The sequence below is a fragment of the Lycium ferocissimum genome, chromosome 5 (assembly GCF_029784015.1).
Source record: "Lycium ferocissimum isolate CSIRO_LF1 chromosome 5, AGI_CSIRO_Lferr_CH_V1, whole genome shotgun sequence".
In the NCBI taxonomy this organism is placed as follows: Eukaryota; Viridiplantae; Streptophyta; class Magnoliopsida; order Solanales; family Solanaceae; genus Lycium; species Lycium ferocissimum.
In genome coordinates, this window is record NC_081346.1 from 33,602,487 (window position 1) to 33,620,960 (window position 18,474).

Below are 18,474 nucleotides of genomic sequence, written 5' to 3' on the forward strand. Positions count from 1 at the left end.
AATGGCTTCTGCAAGGTACTACATTCAGTTCTGATTTTCTGTTGTTACCATTGGTTAATGTTGATATTGTCCTGGGGGTAATGGTGAAACACATTAGGAAAGATAAGGATACTTTTTGACTTCCAGAATAAGACCATAAAATTCAAGTATCAAGGCAAGAAACATGTGTTGAGGGGAGCAAGTAGCCAATTGAAATCAACCAAGGCTAAGACAGTAAACAAAATTGAGGAAGGTGAATCTCAATTCTTTATGATGACCTTAACTCCTGGCAACTTAGATGACTTACATTTCCACAACATTCAAGCAAATCAAGGTGATCCTATTTCACCTGCATTATTTTCCTTAAATGATCAATATGCAAGTATATTTGAACTCCTACAACTCTTCCACCCCATAGAGGAGCTTTTGATCATAGAATACCATTGATAGAATCTGCTAATCCTATTAGTATGAGGCCTTACAGGCATCCTAATGTTAAGAAGGATATTATAGAGAAGCTTGTGCAAGAAATGCTAGATCAAGGGGTTATACAGCACAACACAAGTCCTTATGCTTCTTCAGTGGTGTTAGTGGGGAAAAAAGATAGCAGTTGGAGACTATGTGTTGACTATAAAGAGCTGAACTAGTTAACTATAAAGGACTAATTCCCAATTCCAATGATTGAAGACTTACTGGATGAGTTTGGGTGAGCAGTGGTGTTCTCTAAGATTGACCTTAGAGATGGTTACCATCAATTGAGAATGCATGAAGGGGATACTCACAAGACAACCTTTAAAACTCATGAGGGTCACTATGAGTTTTTGGTCATGCCTTATGGCTTAACTAATGCTCCATCAGCATTTCAAAGTCTCATGAATTCAGTATTTAGACCCTTATTAAGGAAAATAGTGCTGGTTTTCTTTGATGATATTCTGATATACAGCAAGTGTATGGAAGACCATATTGTGCATGTCAAAGTGGTTCTTGACCCAATGCAAAGATTTCAGCTATATGCCAAGATGTCTAAATGTGCATTTAGAGTGCCTAAGGTTGAACACTTAGGTCATTTCGTTAGCAAGGAGGGAGTTTCCACTGATCCAAGGAAAATTTTAGTAGTTGAACAGTGGCATGTACCTACAAATATTAAACAGTTGAGAGGATTCTTGGGCCTTGCTGGATACTATAGAAGATTTATTCAAGGGTATGGTTCTATATGTAGGCCATTACATGATCTTCTCAAGAAAGAGGGTTATAATTGGACTGATGAGGCTACTGCAGCCTTTGACAAGCTGAAGCAGGCACTGATTTCTGCTCCAGTTTTAGCTATGCCTGATTATTCAAAAACCTTCTTGGTAGAGACTGATGCAAGTGGTAAGGGAATTGGTGTTGTCTTGATGCAGCAAGGGCATCCAATTGCTTATATAAATAAGTCCTTGGCACCTAGACATCAAGCTATGTCTGTTTATGATATAGAACTGCTAGCACTTATTTTTTATGTTACTAAATGGTCTCATTACTTGCTTGGTAAACCATTTATTGTCAAAACAGACCAGAAAGCTTTGAAACACTTATTAGAGCAACACATTCATACTGATTTCCAAGTTGCTGGTATTTCTAAACTCGTGGCTTTTGATTTCATTATTGAGTACAAAAAGGGGTCTGAGAATAAGGCTGCAAATGCCTTGTCTAGGAAGCCTGAGTCTGAGTTATATATGGTTCGATATAGGCGGTATACACGTGGTATACAGCTGATGTGGCAGGTGTTAGTTAACTGCTCATTTCCAGAAGTTAGTTAGCTGTCCCAAAGTTAGTTACATGGTCCCACAAGTTAGTTACATAGTGTAGTGGATTGTAATTCAGTTAGTTAGTTAGTTAATCACAATTAGTTCCATAAATATAATGTATAAGTGTTGAATTGAATCATCTATGATAATACAAATTTACTCTTCTTCTTTCTACTCATTCTATTCTCAATTTGGCTAATTATCGGGTTCTTAATCCCTGAACTGCTATACAGATCCTTCGATTAACTCCTGGGTATGTTAATTCATTGTTAATCACTCGATTGCACTCAATTTGTGCATCATTCAGCCCCCTACCATTCCAACTTAGAAGGCTAACCATTCCCTTACACAGGAATGTTCCTCCTCCTCCCTTTCTCAACTACTCCATGATTAACCCGAGCACTTGATGAATTAGCAGGCTTACTCAATGCCCGGAAAGTGTTTTATTCACAATTTGTTGAGGCTGCTGCTGTGGACTCTTAACAGATCTTATTGGTGTAACCCAACCAGTGACATCAACCTAGCGTTTCTGTGGTTGAATGTTTGCTGCTTTCTGTTTTATATGTGGAACTGTGACTGTCTGTGGAACTATAGCAAGCTGTGAAACTATGGCTGTTTTTGGGACTGTTCTCTCTTCTTCAGGTTGTTCTATCACCGCCTCCTCTGTTTGTGCCTCCTGTCAATTAGGCGATTTAGTACTAAGTTTTGACCATATATATCACAATGTTTACATAGAGTGGGCTTCCATTCATAGCTCACTTTTTGCTCAATCAGATGTCTTCTTTCATTCATGACATGATAGTTTCTGGAAGGCTAGTCTTCATTTCCACCTCAATCAGTAATCTTAGTTCAGACCAACTTTCCTCTCAGTATTATGGTCTACCATCAATGATTTTCCCACCAAGCTCCCAATCATACTTGAGCCTTTTTAACCATTGTACTTAAAATCCAGTCTCAACAGTTTTTTCCGTATGGGAACTGTGTAGAGTTCCCCCATAATAAAGTCCATATCCGGGTTCAAGTCTAAAAATTAAAGGCTTGCTATGAAAGTGATAGATTTCACCCTGTATTACTTCATTTTTGCCCACTGCAGTGCCGAACCTTACCACTTACCAGTATGAACCCATTCTTCAACATTACTATCTTATTGATACCATGTTTTACCCACAATCTCTGCATGGAGGATAGGCACCCAGAACATAGCAAACCAGAGACTGCTTCCAATACTCTACCTCTGAGCTAATGTCTTCCATATCAGTTTCAACAAAAGAGGACTCAACTTGAGTAGTAGGAGCCACATACTCGAGTTTGAATCCAGTTTTCACAACCTTACTAATGTCAAAGTTGTCTCATATGGAACCCTTCGTCTCCGGCATCTCAAATTCCTCCTCAACCTCATCTGCCCAGAAGTTCTTGCGGCTGCTAGGTACATCCAAAGTCTCATTGTTTGTAGACAGGACCACATCTGTCCACTGTTGTTAAGCCTCCTTTTTAGTTGAGTTTTTGTATCAACTTTAGTAGCTTCAGCTCCAATTGATGGAGTTTCAGCTGCTTTTCCTTTGGGTGGGACAACTGCTTCTGTCACCGCTATTATTCCATTGGATGGAACTGCGATTATTGTTTCCGGTACTGTTTCATTTATTGGATCTTCAATTGCTACAGATCTGGTGCCTCTGGTTGTCGCTGGGGTTCCCTTTTTCCCTCGCTGAGCTGCTACATGCGAGGTTTGAGCTTCCTACGCCATTAGAGCCTTCTGAGATGGAACTCGAGCCCTCGTACCCATGGCAGGCGCAGGTTAGGCTAACGTGCACCTAGAGAGAAAAGGCCATCGAGAAAGATTTACCAGCTAGATCGACATTTACCTTAGCCAATTTTGACACAAAACAGAAAGAAACTAAAAAGAAAACTAGAAACTAAAAAGAAAACTAGAAGACAATCTTTTTGGACTACAAATCAAATAACATCGATGAAATAGTGAGTTTATTCAACTCTAGCTCACATAAAAAGATTGAACCTTCTGTGAACTGGGATTTCTCTTGCTCGTCTTTTGCGAGTCCGAGTTTGAAACCGTCTGTAGCCAAAATAATCTGTAGCCAAAATAAACATACAAAAAATATGCAAGAAACTGTAACTGCTCATATCCACTCTGATACATGATTTCCATACACTCATAGCATACAAATATGTACGTTAAGCTATTTACAGAGAAGGCTACAAACTACGTCTGTTAACCCATTAAATGACTAATTAAAAAAAAAAATATTCACACTCGGTGTTTACATGTTGTCACCTCATTTTTATCATCAACCATGGTAAACTATATTGTTTGGTATCAACACCATGTGTGAGTAAGTTCTTTCCGCGTCAACAATCTCCAAAGCTGCCCAATGCACTGTAAATATGGAACTATGCGGCAACAATCTCCCATTGTCTGCTTGATGCACTGTCCTACAATTGCTGCTCGTCAGAGAAAAACTAAGTGGCTGCTTCAGCTGCATTTTTGAGCAAATAAAGAGAAGTTAACATTCTGGGGACTAGTAGAAGATAGATAAAACAATACAAACCAGCTTCCATCAAAGCGTTTTGAGTTTATACAAAATAAATTTGAACTAACAAGCAAGAACAACAACAACAACAACAACAAGCCCAGTATAATCCCACCATGTGGGGTCTGGGGAGGGTAGAGTGTACGCAGACCTAACCCCCACCTTGAAAGGTAGGGCGGCTGTTTCCGAAAGACCCTCGGCTCAAGAGAGGAAAAGAGAGGAAAACAAGGAAAACAAGACAAAAGATCAGATAGGACCAAGCATACCGAAGACAATATGAAAACAAGGAATAAACAAAAGCGAGAAAGTCATGGAAGAACAGTCCGGAAAGAAAGGAGCATTAACTACTATAGATAAATAAGATAAACAAAGTACACGGCCCAACAAATATAAGCAGCAGTCAAATGCAGAAATCAAATGGCAATAAACAAATGAGCAAAACTGCAACTCCTATGGTGAAAGGATAAGCCACCTAGCCTTCTATCCTAATCTGAGTCCTCCACAGCCTCCTATCTAAGGTCATGTCCTCGGTGAGCTGAAACTGTGCCATATCCTGTCTAATCACCTCTCCCCAATACTTCTTCGGCCTCCCTTTACCTCTCCTGAAACCGTCCATAGCCAACCTCTCACACCTCCGCACTGGAGCATCTGTGTCTCTCCTCTTCACATGCCCAAACCATCTCAGCCTCGCTTCCCGCATCTTGTCCTCCACCGATGCCACTCCCACCTTGTCTCGGATATCTTCATTCCTAATTCTATCCCTCCTAGTGTGCCCACACATCCACCGCAGCATTCGCATTTCCGCGACTTTCATCTTCTGAACTGACAAGCAAGAAGCTACACAATATTTTTTTGTGAAATAAATGGCAGTGATACTAGATGAACAAAATGTGCCTTAAGATTCCAACAGAACTTGTCTTTCTCCTTCTCACTTTCCTACTTTACCAATATAGGCAAATTAGGCTAAATCAAATGTTTGTCAAGCTAGGAAAAGATAACATATGTTGTCTAAATACTTACTTGGACATGGCTACGGGGTACTTGGTGGCTTTTGAACTTCTGCTTCTATTTCTTTTACATTGTTAACAGCAACTTGAATTGTCTTCGACAAAAGCTCCATCTGCTGCTCAACATTTTCCAAAAAATTAATTAGCTGCTCTCTGTAAAGGTCACATAATTTATCCTGACGCTCCAACTCCATAGACAGTTCTTGGATTCTCCTGTCCTTTTTATCCTACAAGAGAACATAAAGGCGGTCATTTCAGAGATCATTAGGAATTGCAGGCACAGTTTTGTCCACATGAAGACAGACACACACTTTCAAATATCATTAATTAACAAGGCTTTAAGATCCTTAGAGAAGCCTCACCCTGGCCACCTGTTGCCTATGTGTGTTCCCAACACTAATCAGTTCTTGAAGCTTCTTCCGATATTTTTCTGTTAGTAATGTGAAGAATCTCATAACAGTGTTCAGCTACCTAATAATGGAGTTCATGAGGCTGGGGCCACAATCGACGCATGAAATATACTAGAAGAGCGAAATCCTACATTGTTAACTGACACTATAGCAAGAAAGAACAAATGAACAATGTAAAAGAGTAATTAAGAAAAGAGTACCTTTTTCTTTTGATAAGTAATTAAGAAAAGAGTAGCCTGCTCTAGCAGCGATCAAACACTTCCGTTTTCAACTCACCCATTGAACCTTTTTCTGTGACAACATCCTTTTTTTTTTTTTTTTTTTTGCTTTTCTTTCCAAATACAAAACATAGTGAGTTGCCCCTCTGGTTAGATTTTTAGGAGTAAATTTTGGAAGATCTTCTTACCCCCCTCACGGGAGGAGGCATGACTTCTTCTTCCTTGCTAGAAAGGCTAGTATAGTTGCACATATTAGTGTCCCACAATAGACAAGTTAAAGTACTCATCGTAAAGACATGTTATGTGAATAGATAGAAGCGTAAAGTATGAAAGTCACGCATTTCCGTAAAGTCTCTCTGCCGCGTTCTATTTCTTAAATGGTATTAGAACCTATGTTGCTCGGACTTTCCAAAACTATTGCTGCACCCGTGTCGGATTCTTCAAAATGCACTACTTTTGGAGTATCTGACGCACACCCGTCGACCTCTCTGAAGAGTCCGAGCAACATAGATTACAACATGGTCAAGGAATAGCCTTTGCCCAGTTACCAGTGACTTCTGGGAGAAAGAAAGATCGTCGTTGTGCAATTTTCCAACGGTCATGAGTGTTATTTCAGTTGTTCTCTATTTTCATGAGTGTCGTGCATAAACCAACACCACCAACAAGTCAAGCATCTTCTAGCGAGCAAAGCCCAGACAGTCCCACTGGAAAAGGAGTCCTCATGCGCTCCCACGCACCAAACAGAAGCAGATGTCAGCGACATCTATCTATGCCATTTTACAGCCACTTTCAAACTTGTACCTTTGGTCCTTGGTGGTCGACCGCCAAACCAGATCGAGGCCATACATACTATTTTCTGCAACTTCCGACCACTAAAAGTAGGTTTCCAAAATTCCAGTTACTTTTCTGAAAATATCTCCCTTTTCTGGCGACATCTCTGCCTTTCTCTTACATTGTGGGGCCATCTGAACCTGTGCATTCCATTCTGTTTTCAGCAAATTTCCAGCCACCTTCAGACAACCAGCAGTCCTTTATTCACTTTCTGGCAAATTCTTCCGTAAATCGGATATTGTACTTTGAAGAATATCTCTGGTTAGCTTTCTTGGCTCTATCTTGTGGATATTTGCTAACTTGTTTTGTTAGATCTCTCTTCAATCCAACACTATTTCGCGTAGTTTTTATGTTTTTGGTTCCAAAAACAAGTGGATTCGGAAATTCAAGTCCCGTGATTATTTCAGAACCTCTAGTTGAGGTTCTAACTATTTAGTTGGGGCTTTTCTGTCGAGTTAGGTGTAAAAGTCAACGTATCCATGTCGCCGCACTAAAAAGGCTACAAATGTTGATGAGAGGTCCGAGCACATTAGGAGAAGGTTGATGCTCAGTTATGCAAGTTATTGTGGCGCTCTATTGATCCTAAGCTGATAGACTTGTTCCGGCCATAACAAAATTGTTATTCATTTGGAAAAACACTCGTGCTTTATATACTAACGATGTTCCCACTTTAATGATGCTTTTTCCAGAGTGACTAACTTGAAAAGGCGTCAATCAGACATGTCTATGTATTTGGAACAAGTTCAGGCAATCATGGGGGAATTTAGCAAGTCTGATGACAGCTACTGCCAGTATTGAGAAACAGTTGGAACAACGACAGAAAATATTCTTAGTTTTTCACACTTACTAGGCTTCCAAGTGATCTTGACTCAGTGCAAGATTAGCTTTTGGCTAGTCCAATTGTTCCTATAGTGAATGAAGCGTTCTCCCGGGTTACTATATCTTACTGCTCCTAGTCACAGAGTAGTCCCCTCACTATAAGTGGATTCTTCTGTTCTAGTATCTCAGACGGTGAAGAATCAAGGTGGTCATTAATCTCGACCTAAAACAGTCTTCTTGAGCACGGTTTAACTAAGTCAGCGCAGTTATACAAGAGTTTGACATGATAATTAGCAAAGCTAATCATTTTGTATTTTATCGATGCTTAGACTCCGATCTGTATATCTATTTGGTAGTGTATGTTGATGATATAGTTATTACTGCAATGATCAAGAAGGCAGTGACAAATTGAAGCGACATCTCTTCTAGCATTTCCGTACCAAGGACATGGGTAAATACCGTACTTCCTGGTATTGGAGTAGCTCAGTCCAGAACATGCCTTGTCATTTCACAGCAAAAGTATGCTTTCGACATACTTGAGAAAATAGGAAAGAAAAACTGTAGACCTGTTGATACTCATATGGATCATAATGTCAAGCTTCTGCCAGGTCATGAGGAGTCTCTTAGTGAGCCCAGGAGATATAGGATATTAGTTGGAAAGCTGAATTATCTCACCGTAACACGCCTTGCTATCGCCTTTTCAATGAGTATCATCAGGCAGTTTCTAGATTCACCATGTGAAGCTCATTGGGATGTAGTAGTTTCTACTCTTTGGTGTATTAAATTTGCTCCAGGAAAAGATCTACTTTATGAGGATCAAGGAGATGAGAAGATCGCCGGGTATACAGATGCTTCTTTATCCGACCTCTGGATAGTGTGTTCTAGACTCTACTTGGAGGCAATCTAGTATCTTGAAAGAGCAAGAAACAAAGTGTGGCTGCGTGATCCAGTGTTGGAAGCTGAATATAGAAGCCATGGAACGGGCGCGACTTGTGAACTCATATGATCAAACAACTACCAACATATTGATGTTTGAAGAAAGCATTCTAATCGAACCTGTTTGTGATAATCAAGGCTGATGCACACAGAAGGGAAAACACTATAGACAAGTTAAGAGTAAATGGAGAAATACTGGAGGATCCTGGAGAAGTGAAGGAAGATATTGTGTCATGTTATGAGAAGCTACATTCAGAGACAGAAAACTGGAGACCACAATTAAATATGAGGAATTGTCCTAGGTTGGACGCTGAAGACAATGCAACTCTTATGGCCCCTTTTGAATCTCAAGAGATACTGGACTCCATCAGGGCATGTGCAGGGGACAAAGCTCCAGGTCCTGATGGATACTCTATGGCTTTTTTCAATCAGTGTTGGGATATCATAGGGACAGAGCTTGTAGCTGCTATACCGAACTTTTACTTTGAAGGTTCTTTTGAAAAAAGTTTGAATGCCACTTTTGTGGCTCTGATTCCAAAGAAAGCTGGAGCTATAGAGCTTAATGATTTTAGGCCTATTAGCTTGATTGGGGAGTCTATAAGATCATTGCTAAACTATTGGCAGAGAGGTTGAAAAAGGTAATACATAAACTAGTGGACAGGCAACAAATGGCTTTTATTAAAGAAAGACAGATCATGGATGCAATTCTTATAGCTAATGAGTGTGTGGAGTCCAGACAGAGGAGTAAGAAACCTGGTATTCTATGCAAGCTAGACATTCAAAAAGCATATGACCATCTGAACTGGAGCTTTCTAATCAATATGCTGGAGAGAATGGGGTTTGGAACTAGATGGATCAAATGGACAAAACATTGCAATAGCTCTGGTAAATTCTCAGTTTTGGTCAACAAAACTCCTTGTGGTTTTTTTTCCTTCTCAAAGGGGATTAGACAAGGGTGATCTTTTGTCCCCTTTCTTATTTATCCTGGCAATAGAGGACATGAGTAATATGTTTCAGATAGCTAAGGTGAATGGCTGGATAAGGGGATTTCAAGTTGGTGCAGGAAACTTGGAGATCACCCATCTACAATATGCAGATGATACTCTTGTTTTTTGTGAAGCAGTGCAAGAGAACATTTTAATCCTAAAAACTATCTTCATCATCTTTGAAGCAGTTTCAGGATTACACATTAATTGGGGTAAAAGCTTCATTTATCCAATTAATAAGGTTGCAGAGGCAGAAAAATTAGGAGGTAAAGTAGGGGAGCTTCCAACCAGGGGCGAATTTAGTAACTAAATTTGGGGCACGTGAACACATGGTATCTCCGTAAAACTAGGTATTTATGTTTATATTTTTTAAAATTGGTATAATATTACCTGCAGGAATACATACTACAATAAGGCTAAATGGTGCACTTGGTTGAAGGTTGAGTTATTTACCCAGAGAACTAGGGATCAATTCCCACTAAACAAACTGAGAAGAGAGTTCTTGTGGCATGGTAACAAAGAAGGAAAAGGCTATAATCTAGTTAAATGGAAGGTAGTCCAAAAAAGCAAGAAACAGGGGGGGGGGGGGGGATGGGCATTAGGAACTTAAGGCTACACAACAATTGTCTTATGATGAAGTGGTTATGGAGGTTTAATGAGGAAGAACATTCACTATGGAGAGAGGTTGTTCAAAGTAAATATGAACAACACAATCATTGGTGTACAGATGAAGTCAACAACACTTATGGTGTGGGAGTTTGGAAAACTATCAGAGCTTTGTGGAATATGCTGAAAGAAGATACATGTCTTAGAGTGGGCAATGGCTCTAAGCCTAAGGTACTGTTCTGGAATGATGTTTGGATAAATGTAACTTCACTTAAGGATGCTTTCCCTGATCTGTTCTCCATTTGTTCAAATCCGAATGCTACAATTGGTGATTGCTGGACACCTCAAGGTTGGAACCTGCTTTTCAGGAGACATCTGAATGATTGGGAGGTGGAAAGAGTGGCAGAACTTTTGAAGGATATTGGTTTGTTCACTGGTACAACCAATATACCTGATGCTATTAGATGGAGACACAACTCTGATGGAGCCTTTTAAGTTAAGAGGTTGTACAGGAAAAGAAACATGGTTGCTAGTGAAGGGAGACCAGGTTTATGGAAGAATGTTTGGGAAAGTATAGCACCTACAAAGGTAAGATGCTTCCCTTGGTTGGTTGTAAGAAGGGCATGCCTAACTCAAGAGGTGCTTCAGAGAAAAGGCCAAACTGTTGTGGCCAGATGTTTTCTATGTATGCAGACAAGATAAACAAACAGCCATCTCTTTCTTCATTGTAGATTTACAGCACAATTATGGTCAATGTTCTTAGGTCTCACAGAAGTCAAATGGACAATGCCTGAACATACTGCTGATTTACTGACCTGTTGGATCAGAAGAGGGGGAAGCAAGAGCTAGAAAAAATGGTGGAGGGTAATCCCCGCATGCATTTGGTGGACAGTATGGAAAGAAAGAAATGGGAGATGTTTTGAAGATACATCAAATTCTATTCAGAAAGTGAAGGAGAATTGTATTGTATCTTTCTATTTTTGGTGTAAAGAACAATGTATAGAGAATGTAGATGACCTTGTAGATTTACTAGGAGCACTGTAAGTTTATCTTTATCTTTAAAATCTTTTTCTTTACTGTCTGTTTTTGGAGGTCGCCAGCATACCCTTAATGCTGAGGAATAGAACAGTACCAGTTTCTCCAAAAAAAAATCCCACTAAACACACTTTTTTCCTTCTTATTTTTTTTTTTTTTGGTGGTGAACCCATGCTCTAAAAATCCTAGATTCGCCTCTGCTTCCAACTACATATTTGGGCATGCCTTTGAGAGCCAAGAGCAAGTCAAAAGGAATATGGAATGGAGTTCTAGAAAAATGTGAGAAGAAGCAGACAAACTGGAAAAGCCAATATCTTTCCCTTGGGGGAAGATTGACCATGGTCAACAGTGTGCTAGATGCCTTACCATCTTATATGATGTCCATATTTCCAATGCCTTCTCAATGTAATCAAGAGAATTGACACCCTTAGAAGGAACTTTCTGTGGCAGGGCAATGAAGATAAGAAGAAATTTCACTTAGTCAAGTGGGAAGAACTGACTGTGAGCAAGAAGACAGGGGGATTGCGTATCAGAGATTTGAAATTGCAAAACCAAAGTTTGATGATGAAGTGGCTATGGAAATTTGCTACAAAGGAAGACATGCTATGGAAGGAAGTCATTACTGCTAAATATGGTTTGGAGGACAAGTGGATAACAAACATGGTTAATATTCCATATGGATGCACTGTGTGGAGGGAAATCAGGAATCACTGGCCGATAATGCTTGCAAGGATTAGATGCAAAGTTGGTAATGGGGTAAAAGTATCCTTTTGGAATGATATATGGTTGAATGACACAGCTCAGAAGGTGAAATTCCCTGACATGTTCATTCTTATTCAAAAGCAACATGCTACTGTTGCTGAGATGTGGACTGGACAAGCGTGGGATCTGGACCGAGAAGACACTTGGATGATTGGGAAATGGAGATGGTAGCAGAATTCCACAATACAATGGCAGCATTCATCAACTTAACAAGGGAAAGGGATACTCTGGAGTAGAAGAAGGATAGGAAAGGAATTTTCACTGTAAACTCAGCATACAAAGACCTGAATGTCTCAAATTTTCAAGAAGAGGGATGGCCATGGAAGATGATATGGAAGACAAAAGTACCTTATAAAGTGAACTGTTCTAATTGGCTGTTGGCAAAAGAGGCAGTGCTGACTCATGAAAACCTGAACAAAAGAGGTTTTCACTTATGTTCTAGATGTTTTTTGCGTGGGGATCATAATGAGACAATCAGTCATCTTTTCTTGCACTGCAAATGGACAGACCAGCTGTGGAAGATGTTTATCAACCTGAGGAAAGATCAGATGGGTGAAGCCTGGGAGCATAGAAGGAGTGTTAAAGTGCTGGAACAGGGATGGGAATGTAACAAGAAAAGAGGAGAGATGGAAGATTGTCCCATCATGTATCTGGTGGACTGTTTGGAAAGAAAGGAACCAGAGATGTTTTGAGAACAAGCAGAACAATTTACGTAAGTTAAAGATGAATTGTCTAGCTCTTTTTTACTTTTGGTGTAAACAGGAAATTTTAGGTCAGACAGAAGATATTTTTGATGTGTTAGATCTCTTGTAAGAATAGAAAACAGTAGAGATCAATGCTGTAAATGTAACCTTTTGGAGGAGGACTACATATTTTGATGTAGTACACCTGTGGATATATAGATTAACTGTTACAAGTCTCAAAAAAAATAATAATCAAGTTTTGCTTCATATTGCTTCAGATCCAGTATTCCATGAGAAGACCAAGCAAATAGAGATTAATTGTCACTTTGTGAGAGAAAAGATACTCTATGGAGATATTGTCACGAGATTGGCAAAGTCCAATGATCAACTTGCAGACATATTTACCGAATTTCTGGCAGATCTTCGAGTTAGTCATATACGTAACAAACTCGCATAAACGATGTGTATGGTGGCTGGAGGGGGAGTATTAGATAGATCAATATAGCTGTACATATTAGTGTCCCACATCGTGTAAAGTTCTCATTGTAAAGACATGTATATAAATGGATAGAAGCGCAAGGTATATAGAAACTCATTCCCATGAAGCCTTTCTCTAGTGTTCTATTACTTACATTACTTATTTCATTTCCTCTTGCCCTGCCAATGCTTCTTCTAGCTATCAAATTCCTCTTCGCTTTTCTCTCTTATTTATGTTTTGCAGCTCTATTTTCCTTCTTTTGCTCCTAGGTAATATTAATAATTAGGCTGTAGTCATGCGCATAAGATAATATTCTGTGGGAATAAAAGACTGTAGCAGACCTCCCTGTAGCTTTTGTAATCTTTTGATAACTACAGCATACAATTAATCGATATATATATGCTTGTTAGAAGAGTTATTGACTTATCCCACCCCAAAGCATGAACAAGATAACCAGCTTTAGCATAACGTGAGATAATAATCAGGCAGAAAATTGTCATTCTATTTGTTTCTCTCTTTTTTTCCCTTAACTTTCTACGTATTGTTTATGTTCCTAACGCTTCTTTCAATCTTCACCTATCTCTTTCTTCTCGTTACTGTTACTGTTCCTGCTTTAATCCCAGTAATTCGTTCTACACGAAGTGTAGCTTCTTTCTCTAGTTTTGAATTTGATCTTATCTTCATTAACTCTTCTCTTTCACCTATTACATCCAAAGTAGTATAAAATTAAAAAATTAAAAAAGAACAGAAAACAGCCAAGACTTTTTGTTCTGGGTTGAGCATTTAGAGAAAAACTTGCAGCTAGAATAACAGAGGACTGGAAGCTGCAGATTAATCTGGTGTATAATAAAGGATAAAGATATGTGAAGAAATAGTGTTGACATTTTAAGTTCCAAAAATTTCCCTCTGTTTTACTAAATCCTTCACCAGAAACTGATTGAAGGACAGGAGTCAACCTTTTAGAAAATATAGATGGGCGTATTGGTGCCCAAAAAAAGATTAGAAAAACGAGTGCAGTCTGGATTTCGTCAAAAGTGAGAGTGTAGTGGCCACTGGAGCATATTAATCAAGTGAAAATACTTAAGAGCAAAAACGAAAGAGTGTCTGCTTTTTCACGCTTTACTAATAGTACATTTAGAGAAATTCAGAAGGTGAACTTTAATGCTGATGAAGCCATTTTCTTTCTTTTCAAAATATTCAGCTTAGGCTAGTCGGGTGATTCCACACACCTTGAAAGAACTATTGTTCAGTTGGAATTGTGGTAGGTGGAAGGGGAGACGCAACAGATGGACCGCTGCTCCACAAGCACTTACTTGAGTCGTTTGGAGAGAAAGAAATAGATCTTTTGAAAGTGTAGAGCGGAACTTTGTACAATTGAGGAATAGTCTCTCATCTCTTATTTCCTTTTTTTTCTTTTTGAAATGGTAATTGTGAAGTTGTGTCATTCATATAAAACCATATCTTTAAGTTGGTTTTCTACTTTTTAGTATAATTCTTGTATGTGGGTGTTTTTGTGCCCAATCATTTCAATAAACTATTACTACTGTTTTCAAAAAAAAAAAAAAAAAATCTACTTAGGCAAAATGTATCAGAAAGGTGGTGGAGCACAAGAAGGGAAAAGAACAGAGAAATAAAAGAACGGGGAAAACATAGACAGAGAAAGAAGAGAAGAATGAATGAGAAATAGAGACAGAAACAAAAAATGAGAAAACAGAGAGGAAGAGAGAAAAGAATAGGAGGAAAACAGGGAGACAGACTGAAAGAAGGATTGTGATACTGAATTAAATCATTTTGTTCAACTCCTCTTGAACAAGTACACAGGGTCCTATTTATAGAAAAGGACTTCGTAACAGTCAGAACTCCTAAAGCGAATAAACTATATCTGTAATTTAAAGAGAAATGCTTATCTCAAAGATAATATTATTTTTTTTTATTTCGAACTACTAGATAAATATGAATCCTCATGATCTATACTAATAGGTGATTAACTCAGCATAAAAACTAATCTCCTCACAGGTTACCTAAATATTTGAGTTCTGAAACTTTTTCCACATAAATGTAACAGCTGCAACCATATATTCATAGTAGAGAAACTAACTTGATTGAGAGGCTTCTTGAATCTACTTACACTAGGTCTTATACGAAGAATGCACACAAACTCAAAAGCACAACATATGGTCTTGCAAATATTATCGATCTCAACTCCCAAGTCAGTCAAGTGACAGTGGTTAATTGTCAAACTTTGTTAAAAAGCATGTAAAAAGCACCTCAACTTTGAAGTTTGAACTCAGCAGAACTAATTAAAACTTAAAAGCAATGAAGCTACTTGGATTATGTTCTTGGCCAACTATGGCTCACCCATGAAAAGGATTCCTCTTCTCCCCCTCTTTTTTGTTTTTTGTTTTGCCCCAACAGCCAAGCTAGATGATAAAAAGATGCTTTACTGAGATTGCTAATCCAAGTATCCACCTAACTGCCATAAAATGCAACATGAATGGCCAAGGCCAACTATATCAGGAAAAATACACTCACCAATAAAAGATGTTCTAGGCTTTCAGATTGACCGGATCAGAGTGGTTGGGAAATTACCTATTCTAGATCTTAAGATTACAAGATGAAAGAAACTGTATCTGGTGTTTGAAAGTTTAGATTGCAGAGGTTAAGGAACAATCTTGCCATTTTGTGGTCTGCAAAGATTTCCATCTTTACGATGCCAATCAAATCTTATCAACAGAGAGCTGCATCTTCTGATCATCCTTAAGATGTGTCTGAACTCCAAGTACGTATTCTTACAAGCGTGCTCAGAATCAAACACAAATTGAGGACAGAAAATTCGTGGACCACTTAGCAAGCAAAACTGCAATAAGATAAATAGCCAGGCTGCTATGTTTTTTCTTCATACTGCTCCTAAGCTGTATGTATCTGAATGGAAATCGGTGATTACACAGAGGACGTGATGGACAGAATAACGCAGATGGAGGATAAAAAGATGAGTAACTGGTAAAGCTAATTGATATTCAATCAACCAGCCCCCTTTTCTCCTAATCCATATGAATTTAGGAAGGCCTGGTAGCAGTTAGATTAGATGAGTTATTCTATCTCAAACAAGAGAAGACCCAAGAAAGGAAAGCGGGATGCACATAAAATTTTCACCCAAGAATTTGTGCACTAAACATATTTCATGAGATGACACATAGTAAATTGACTTGAAAGATTGAACTGAAACCAAAAAACAAGTAAGCTTAAATGAACTACACAAGCTTTGCTTACCATTGGATTACCAGAAGAACAGACAGAAGAAACCAATGGGTGGGTATGCTCTTTCACAAATCTCGTTACAACCCACTTATCAGACTTGTTAACCTTTACCAACATCATAGCCTTGCACCCTTCTCGTGTGCTAGTGCGTGTTTTTCTAGGTGGTCCATAATGGTTTTTCACTTTCACATAATAGCCCTGCTTGTTACATGAAAGACGCCGTGAAAGGATTCTCTTGTCGACTTCCGAACGCCGGCACTGATCAATGCGCATGATAAACCCAACACGCCTAGCATAGTCATCATAAAATTCCTTGGCAGCATCTTCTGACTCGAACTCCATCCCAATAAATGGTTCACGAACCACATCATCTTCACATGCCACGACCTGGCATTCAGCAGAACAATCTATTGTAGCAACTCCAGCCTCTAAGTCCACTGCCACACAAAAATGATGCATATTATCCAATAAGACCGTCAAGACATCTCTATTCATAAATCAAACAATAAAAATCACAAACAAGTAAGATAAATGATCAAAAATGTTTCTCCGGCACAGGATCAGATGCACTTTATCAGCCACAGGGGCTCCCCCACATACTATCTGTAATTTAACTATATATAAATAGTTGAACAACTTAAAAAAAAAAAGGACGTTTATTTGGGTACTAAGTTCACACCCATTGCCATAAAGAAGTAGTAGGTCTTAGTAATACTTCCTACATACAGAGTTAAAATCATTGATCAACCCGCCCACATGCCCCCATTGCGCAAAACTGCTGGCCAAAAACAGTCTACTGTACGCAGAATCCAATCACAAAATGCAACACAGTTTATTTATGTATATGTACGTGTCCATGTGTTAAAAAGAAGAAAAAAGATAGAAAGAAGAGATATGTGAAGGACAATATATATTTGAAGGTTCAAAAAGCACTCTTTTAACCGAACCGTTAAAGAAGGCACTTAATTTGCATGTTGGTGAATTAAAGATGAGGTTGCACAATTCCATTCCCGCATAACCCTTGAGGATTTCCCAGAAATTTTTCAACCAGATAACTAAGAGCTTTCACTTTAACACCTTCTGGCATTGAACATCTACATAGCAACAATTTAAAAGGTCTAAACAACTAAAGTACCTTGTTAGCTACTTCAAAGCTTAAATTAACAAGGGAATTCAAAAAAAGTCGCCAAAAAAGGAACTTACTGGTATGGACAAAGGGAGATCGCTTTTGATGAACAAAACAGACGATGATGATGTTCAGGGTTTATTGAAGCTTCATTCAATTCGGATTTCGGACGTTTCTTCTTCGTCAAACATACATTGCTCATTGGCGCGTCAAAAACAAAATTCGCCTATTTAGGCAAACGGAAAACCCAAAGAATTTCATAATTGTTATAAATATTATTTAAATATGGATGTCGCATAAACTTTAGGGTTTGTGATTTTGACACCAAGTTAACTTTCTCCGGTAAATGGAATGTTCTTTTCATCGTATAGAATCTCAAACAAGAGAAATAAAAGAATTCCTCTCTTTTCTCTTTGTCTATAATATTGTTCTTGCTTACTTTATTATTTTATAACACGTTATCAACACGAGTCTCTAATTTTTTTTATTGAAGTTTAGTTCCGCATCAATACTACCTTCTCAGGAAACTTAAGAGAAATCTAGGAAAATTAAATTGATGCTATATTTGTCACGGGCAGAGATCTATTGTATTAACATATTACTCACTGGAGGAGAACGTACAGTTCCCAGTGTATGGTTTGAAGTCTGTTTGCACTTTATGAGGTATGTATCCTTAATAAATCATATTTTACAGTGGCTTGGTATTCCTTTCTAGCATACTGTTTCCTTTCTAAGTTAACAAAGTAACATGATTCCATTATTGGCTGAAACTTAGCAAAGGATATGAGAATTCTAAAGTTTTGCACTTTCAGATATTTTCAACACTAATTATTAGTTGAAGTGAACAAATAAAAATCTGTAGCGATAAATCAGAGAATGAATTGTAGTTGGTATTGCTTTTATATTGGATGTCTTTGTCTTCTGCTACTAATGATATCCACTTTGTTTGGTTTATCCTATTTGAGGGAACCTAGTTGGTTCTGAATTATTTATGCCTCAAATTTGTTCCT

At 38.4% G+C, this 18,474-nt stretch overlaps 1 protein-coding gene and 1 pseudogene across 2 annotated transcripts; both read right to left on the bottom strand.

Annotated features, from left to right (window-relative positions):
* Nucleotides 1-3,879: 3,879 nt before the first annotated feature.
* Nucleotides 3,880-17,702, bottom strand: LOC132056737 (protein FAR1-RELATED SEQUENCE 5-like). Of its 2 annotated transcripts, XM_059449058.1 has the most exons (5): nt 17,542-17,700; nt 17,286-17,432; nt 16,351-16,775; nt 5,330-5,543; nt 3,880-4,255 (listed from the first exon to the last, which is right to left on the bottom strand). In XM_059449058.1, the coding sequence occupies exons 2-4, from the start codon at nt 17,344-17,346 to the stop codon at nt 5,340-5,342; spliced, it is 690 nt and encodes a 229-aa protein (XP_059305041.1). In that variant the 5' UTR covers nt 17,347-17,432; nt 17,542-17,700; the 3' UTR covers nt 3,880-4,255; nt 5,330-5,339. The 2 variants fall into 2 exon arrangements, with proteins under 2 accessions (XP_059305041.1, XP_059305042.1); XM_059449059.1 differs by lacking the exon at nt 17,286-17,432 and having other exon boundaries at nt 17,542-17,702.
* The window catches only part of LOC132057738 (uncharacterized), a 66,782-nt pseudogene continuing 52,990 nt past the window's right edge, over nt 4,683-18,474 (bottom strand).